Source organism: Epinephelus lanceolatus, chromosome 5, assembly GCF_041903045.1.
Source record: "Epinephelus lanceolatus isolate andai-2023 chromosome 5, ASM4190304v1, whole genome shotgun sequence".
Lineage (NCBI taxonomy): Eukaryota > Metazoa > Chordata > Actinopteri > Perciformes > Serranidae > Epinephelus > Epinephelus lanceolatus.
In genome coordinates, this window is record NC_135738.1 from 21,238,608 (window position 1) to 21,246,374 (window position 7,767).

Genomic DNA, 7,767 nt, shown 5'->3' on the forward strand with positions numbered 1-7,767 from the left:
AATCCGGGTTTCCCCTTTGCTTCACCTTAAAATGCGTTTAATTGGTATAATGTCCACTGTCTAGGCAACACAGGGTTACAGGTCAAAGTTACAATTATGAGGCAAAACAGCTCTCTATATTAAAAAATGAATGCATGCCACAACAGTGTAGTTATTCCCCATACATAACTAATTTAACTGTGTAGACTTATGATACCTTTACAGTTACAAATTCAGATCAGACCATATCTCACCCCTGCTGTTTCAGACATATACCCACATGTAATCACTCTCTGGGCAGCACCCTACTGTCTCCCCTCATGGTCCCTCACCACAGAGGAAACCACTGAACCCATAGCAAGACTATACAGCAGAGCTTACAAGATCCACAATAACTTCGCCCTTTGGACTCATCACTGCACCGCACTCTCAATTTTCAAAACTACACAAATAATCAAGCCATTAAATTCTGTTTTCTGTTTCACAGCACAAGACAGCAACATGCCACTAGATCAATTTCTCATGCACTTGTTCCTGTACCACCTTACAAAAACAGTTATGGTCAGAGATCATTTTGTCACACTTACACTAAGATCTGGAATGATATCCCATACTACATTAGAGCAATAATAACTTGCACATTTCAAACACGCATATAAACACTGTCTGATGGAAGGACATACCTGCAACCATTGATTTAAATCCCATATCCCATTTGACTAACTCCACTTCAGTCTGCTACTCTGCATTGTCTGTGTAGCTGCCGTTTTGTTGTTTTGCCTACTGATTGTTTCTGTATTTATTTTGTATTGTAATGTGTTTCAGTTGTATAACAGGAACCTGCTGAACACCTGTTTTCAACTCTATCAGCTAAGAGGAAAAGATTTATCTGTGCTCACATTAAATCTGAATTAATATAAGCATGATGTTGTGATATCACAACTATAGTTTGGAGGCCAGTGGTCTACTATGCAATTTAAAAGTAGAAAACAAGTGTCGCACACTCTGGATCCATCTGCATTTCTCTTTTCTCTTTTATTTGACATCACAGCCTCCAGTCTTGATTATTGACTATTGTGCAATACTTGTTTTCTGCTCTCAGTGATCAGCACCTCACTTACAAACCTTTGTTGTGTGTTACCTTTCTATATTATCAATATTCTATATTCTATATTTCTATATTATTGGCTCATGATGAGGATTATGACACACTGAAGATGAAAGCCTGATGATGTGAGAATGGAAAGCTGCTGTGAGTATTTAAGCCAAAATGACAAAATAAGAGGATAGAACAACTCCCTGAGGTAACTTCAAGACAGGAGGATTTAAACTTACTAAAAATGCTCTCTAATCAAGGTGAGGTTGCAAAAGGTGAGGTTGCATTTGCAATCATTTAAATTGCAACAGGTAATCTCAGTTTTGAAGCATCGGGTCTAGACGTGCTCCGTCAGATGACAATAATGACCCTTCTATGGTGTTAGTTAGTCAATATACTTATCTATGCTAATGTGTGCATGCTGCCGCTGTTGTAGCAGGTATCATGTGTAACTGAGATTGAATGTTCCTTGAATGAGGTGTGAAGTGTTTCAAATATAACACCCAACCAGTGGCGTACGGTAGAGACATGACATTGGATAACATTAACATATTATTTCACAAAACATACAAATGAAAGAAAGTTATCAATTTAATTTAACAATTTTAATAGTTTATTGTAGTTTATTTGAAATGGGCATAATGTTATTAAAGATGATATTGCCTACTTTACAGAAAAAGAATAGGGCATCTTTCAACGGCATATATAGCAAATGGCACTGTTTTTGATTAAAAGAGATCTAAAGAGAGCTTTCCGCGGTGGCAATCACTCATAAGGGCCTATTCTCCACCCAACACATCATTGGAGGACCCACTCTCTCAGTGGCCCCTCCACCTCATGGGTCCCAGTGCAACCACACTGTCTGCAATGTCTAAATTAACGCCCCTGCACCCAACTACAAAAACATTATCACACACTACTGCATCTATAGGCTATACAGAGGTGGTTATACCTGGTTACACCCTAATATAAAAACCCTCTTACCTGTTGAATAACACAGGTAATAAAAAAGAGGAAGATGTCGATCCCTGCCGTTAACTTTCAATTGCAGCTGTCCAAAGGTCAGTGATGACAACCCCACTCCCACTGTAGTTTACAACCTTCAGTCACTTCAGGAAAGACAGCACAAAGACGAGCCGCAAGATGAAGTGCCTTTTGTTTTTGGGGTTTGCTTTTGCTGCATTCCACATCAGCCATTCGGATCGTCCAGGTACAGCAATCTGTTTTCTTCCTAATTAAAAACCGTGACTATAAGAACCGTTTACAGACCAGACGTTTTTCAGAATAGGCCAGGCTATTAGCACACAGGCTCAGCTTTGGTAAAAGTGTTAGTCTTGTGTATTGCTGCCTTTATAAACGGCAAGAATACTGTGTTTTACATATCTTATATATGATTGTCAGTATTTTCTTGGAGACAAAGTTTCACCTTCAGTCCTTCCATAGCAACATGGCGGTAACACTGGCAGATGACTAAATAAACTGTATAAGAGTGATGCCTGCAAAATTATTAATTTCAATCAGAAATCAATAAGCTTGATGGAAAAAAAAGCTGTTTCAGTACATTATGTAAGTCTAGACTGCGTCTCTCAGCAGAATATAATTGTATTTACCTTCCTTTCTGACTTCATGTTCATGTTGTGACGTGCAACTGAAGCCAACAATGATTGTCTTTAACCGTGACCCAAAAAAGAAAGTATAGTATTTACTATACGTTTACTCTCCTGGAAATGTTATTTACACACCGCTAACGATTGTGCTAAGCTGTCTGGACGATTCCTTCCTGTGTAATTCTAAACTTTGAAACAGTGAGATCATTTCTGTCTGAGCCTGAGCACAGCGAGGTGAACCTATGCAGCTCCATCTCACCTCACAGCTGTGCGTGTGATGGGAGAGGCACACATTTTAAGCGTCCGAGGATAGCCAGTTTGTTACGGTTACTTTCTTTCCAAAAACAAAGTGTATTTTGGGTTAAAAAGTCAGATCTGGAAGGAAGAATTTGAAACTACTTCCCTTCTGTGAAATCTATGATGGGCGGGAGGACTGAAATGACACTTTTTATTGCTGTCATAAAAAGAGGGAGTGGGTATCTGGTGATGAGGTTAGTTAAACATTATCTATGTGTAGATGATTTCCACTGAAACACCTATGGCAATGCTTGTCATACCAGCTTACTTTGTAGCCATTCCAGCCACAATACTGTACTGAAAACCAGCACATTGTCTTTTGCAAATAAAATGCATCTAACAGTATTTTTATTTTTCATCATCCAACAGAATTCTGCTCGCTGCCGCATAATGAAGGTGAAGGCTCCAGCTTCACCTTTGCCTTGTACTATGATCCCATCAAAGACCAGTGCAATCCTTTCCTATACAAAGGCCAAGGAGGAAACGCCAACCGTTTTCAAAATGAGAGAGAGTGCATAAGAAACTGTTCCCTCAATGTAGATCAAATCTACCCCATGGACGGTAAGATGGTTTTAAACACAAATAATGAAGGTATATTGATGTAACAATTCACCTGATTCACCTCTAACTCTGTTTTAAACATGCAAAGTGTCTAATGTATCTTCAAAGACCACCTAAAAGCAGATGAAGCCAGTTTATTAAAAAAAAAAAATATTCCTCTCTCTGGCTGTTGTCTGAGGACTTTGGAACATGAACTGGCTAATGAGGTAGAGTTTTATGGCCTAAAGGACCATGAAAGGAAACACTACATCATCGTCAAGTCTCCGCAATCGCAGCTGAGAGACAGAGAGAAAGAACCAGATTGTAATTATGTCTGAAGAGGAGCACGTTCATTATATGACCGCAAAATCTACTTATCTATGCCAGTGCTATTTTGTGTGTCAATTCAATTGACCCAAGTAACATTGAGTTTCACTTTTTCCACCTTATTACTTTATTTCTGCAGAGGCTGCAGCACAGACACGTGTCAGCATGAGTGTTAGCAATGTGCCACCATGTGGCGAAAGAGCAGGACTGCTCATGACAACTGAAAGTGTGAATGAATGCACCTGAGGCATTTATAAACTGTTTGATAAAGTTTTAATCATCTAGTACTTTGCTGAATTAGTAGCTGGTGCAGATCAGACATAATCAATCACAGTGTTTTTTGAAGTATTAGTATTATTAATAAACTGTAACCACTGCTACTTCTAATGAGATTGATGTTTTCTCTTCGCAGCGTCCAAGGCTTGCCACTTTAAAAAGGCCGTAGGTGAATGCAGTGGTCAGTATTTGAGATACTACTACGATTCTGTTCATGACAAATGCAAAAAGTTCCTCTGGTCTGGATGCATCGGAAACGGAAACAGATTTTTTGACCAGGGCACCTGCAACGCCACCTGTGAAGGCATCCACGGTGAGCACTACTCTATTATTGGCTGATAACTATACGTGTTTATACACCAATATGTCAAAGCATGCTTTTAAACTATATGACACATTGATATGTTTTTATTGTTTTGGCTCTAAGATGATCGTGACGAAGAAGAGGAGGATGAGCCGGACACTCCTATTGGTCAGTAGACACACACAGATCCCTGTTTTAGTTCTGTGCATACTTTTGTTTGTATTTAATCTATTAACATGAACCCTGCTCATCTGTTACCCTGTTGTCTTCTTTAACAGCCATCATCTGCGGAGTGCTGCTTGCTGTCATTATTGCTGCCATCGTGATAACTGTGATCGTCCTGACTGTTCAGTCAAAGTAGGACTATTTTTCCTCGTCTGTGGTTTTACATAAAAAATGATGACAGACTACAACTAGAAAGCAATGGCATTTTTTTTACAGTTAATAACAACTGTCCTCTAATTATTGTACTTGTTTAGGAAAAAGGACCCCAAGAAGAAGGGATCAGGGAAGAGTAAAGACCCCCAGACTGGCTCACCTCTTCAGGAGAGAGGGATTGAAATGGCGTAGAGAACCATGTCACCTCAATAGCAACATGTGGAGTTTTATCAGCTTGGTTTTGTATTATAACTCTCCTAAACATATCAACTGATTACGACATTTAAATTCAGTTTAGTTTTTTTGTACTGACATATGTAATAGCCATTGCATTTTTTTAAATTCTATGTTTTGTTTCTCTTAGAACATGTGCAAAGTGATGTTTCTTAACTTGTTTTTTCCCCTGGGAGCTTCCTTTATGCTGTACTTTCATTCAGCAATCCCAAATGAGGTTGATTTGTTTAAATGTAATAAAAAAAATACCAGAGCTGAAACGATTAGTCAATTAATTGATTAGTCTGTTAGCTGTTCTTTGCCTTATGTGATACTAAACTGAATATATGTGGGTTTTGGAGTGTGGGCAAAACAATTGGAATCCAGGAAATAGCAAAAGATATTTCTCACAGACTTTTGGCACATCAGTTATTAATGAAATTCATTGTTGATTGCTGCTTGAAATACAAACAAAAAAAACAGCCATCATCAAATTTTCTGGAAAATTTTCCATTTAAAGGAAGTCAGTCTTTTTTTTTTATGACAAACATTCAAGTATGAACAGGAGCACCACTGCATCATTCAAACTTCAGGTACTCATCTGCTCGTGCACAATTACGTGAAATGATTTTAACGATGTGGTCTCGTAACCCTCTCAGTGTTTCCAAAACAGTACTGCATCACCTGGCTCAAAGATTTGCTGAAAACTGTCTGAAGTCCTCTGAAGGCACGTGCCAAGTCTAAACCCCACACATATATTTAGAGCTGTTTTTGTGAAGTGATGCCCGCAGCACATCCTCTGTTATTATGTTTTCCTGCTCAGCACTTGTGAATCTTTTGTTTTAGGCTGTAAACATCTCAACATAAAAATGTCAAAAACAACCTTTCACATTTTTTTTTTCATGTTCATTCTTAAAATGTGCAGCTGTAATATCAAATGCTTTGCGTTTCAGATATAAAAGCAGTTTTGCGGAACAATCTCTTCTTAGTCTGTTTTATGGGAAATGTTCTGATGGAGTTCCAGTTTTCAGAGGATGGTGTACATGTTCATAAAGTATCTGATTATTATCATTAATTTGATGAGGTACTGTGTAACGGGTTCATCTTTCAGTAAATAAAAAGGCTCAATTTCTTACTCTTGAGGCTGAGATCCCATTTATGAATATCTGATACAGATCTATAGGCCTACATATTAAATAATCATATCCAAGTGTAAGGGTGGCATCTGTTCATGTCCACTCAATCATTCGAGCAGTCATCACATGTGAGGAAAATAAAGGTAAATAGAATAGATCGCTTTTTAAATTAGTCATATTGCTCTCAGACTCCCTTATCAATGTTTAAGCCCGTACATACAAAAAAATGCAACCTGTACGTGAATAATTATTAATGTCAGTTGTCTGGTAGCCTGCAGTCATGATGCAAAAAGAACAAGCGAGTCTGGAGATTAAAGAAGCAACTTCCTTATTGTGCAACCAATCACATCAATCAAATTAAAATACTTTAAGATAATCCTGGCCTTTTGCAGGTGGAATGGTGTTACTATCTCATCTGGTAATGATTCCACTATTCCAGAGAGCATGCTCAGGCACTTCACATTCATATAATTATAATGTGTACTTATGTTTAAACAATTTCACAGTTTTAACAGTTGACCTTTACAAACTGTTCAGGTTAAATTTGACCCATTTTGATATTTGACAACAGCAAAAACACCCTTAATGCCATTCTTTTAGCTTGTGATTCAATGTTTTTTTCCTAAAGTGACACAAAATGCACAAAAATAAAAATATTTTTTAATTTTATACTTGTGTTTTTATACTTTTTGTACTGACGCTACACATTTTGTACATTGAGGCTGTTTTATCCATCAGAGTGAAATGTGGTTTTGGGGAATCTTTTTTTCATGATTATTTTTGGGGGTTTTGCCTATATTGTAGGACTGCCTGAAAATGAGAGGAAATGGGGCAGAGAGAAGCGGGATAGCATAAAACAAAGGGCTATAGGTTGGAATCAAACCCACGCCGCTGCAAAGACTCAGCCTACATGGGTTGCAAGCTCTACCAGGTGAGCTAGAGATCATCTTGTTTTTGGAATCTTGACACTGTACATGCCAGATCTGCAAATATTTTTCATGAAACAGTGCTGACAGAGTTCAAGTGAGACCTTAACACTGTCATGAGAACTACCTGAGTTCCCTCCATATTTGCCCAGGTTCCCACTGAGACAGGCACCTGTCAGTCTTTGAAGTGTCGTGGGGAAATCTCATAATAGTGAAAGAGTAAAACAGCACAGGCATGATCAAATATGGCTCATATATGGAACAGAGTATTGCACTGTTATGTGTAAAATAGATTAGAGCAAGATAGATAGATTTATGTGACAGTCATAACATATACATACAACTGCTTCACCTGACGACACTTATCACATAAATCTATAACTGTCAAGGAGTTGAATTACAAAAGAAAGCAGCAGGCTTATTTCTATTATGATCCTCTGGCGGGGCAAGATGCCAGGTCTGGTAAGACTGACAGGTGCAAATAAAAAATCATATAATTACATACAGCTGTTAAATAAACATAAACGCACAACACTGTATTAGTTTTTGCAAGGTCCCTATTATAATAGACTATTTGCATACCATCTCTTCAAAGCTTGCTTAAACTTTCTCTCTGCTTCAATCATCAGATATACTGCTACTTTATACCATTCAATTTCAGCGGTGTATTAAAAGGTGTTTTTACTAA

General features: G+C 38.0%; 1 protein-coding gene across 1 annotated transcript; it reads left to right on the forward strand.

The window, feature by feature from the left end:
- The first annotated feature begins 2,141 nt into the window (after window positions 1-2,141).
- LOC117261883 (inter-alpha-trypsin inhibitor) lies at window positions 2,142-6,157 on the forward strand. Its single transcript, XM_033634443.2, has 6 exons — window positions 2,142-2,285; window positions 3,349-3,540; window positions 4,259-4,435; window positions 4,550-4,594; window positions 4,705-4,783; window positions 4,906-6,157. Exons 1-6 carry the CDS (start codon window positions 2,219-2,221, stop codon window positions 4,994-4,996), a joined length of 651 nt encoding a protein of 216 aa, XP_033490334.1. The 5' UTR covers window positions 2,142-2,218; the 3' UTR covers window positions 4,997-6,157.
- Window positions 6,158-7,767: the final 1,610 nt, after the last annotated feature.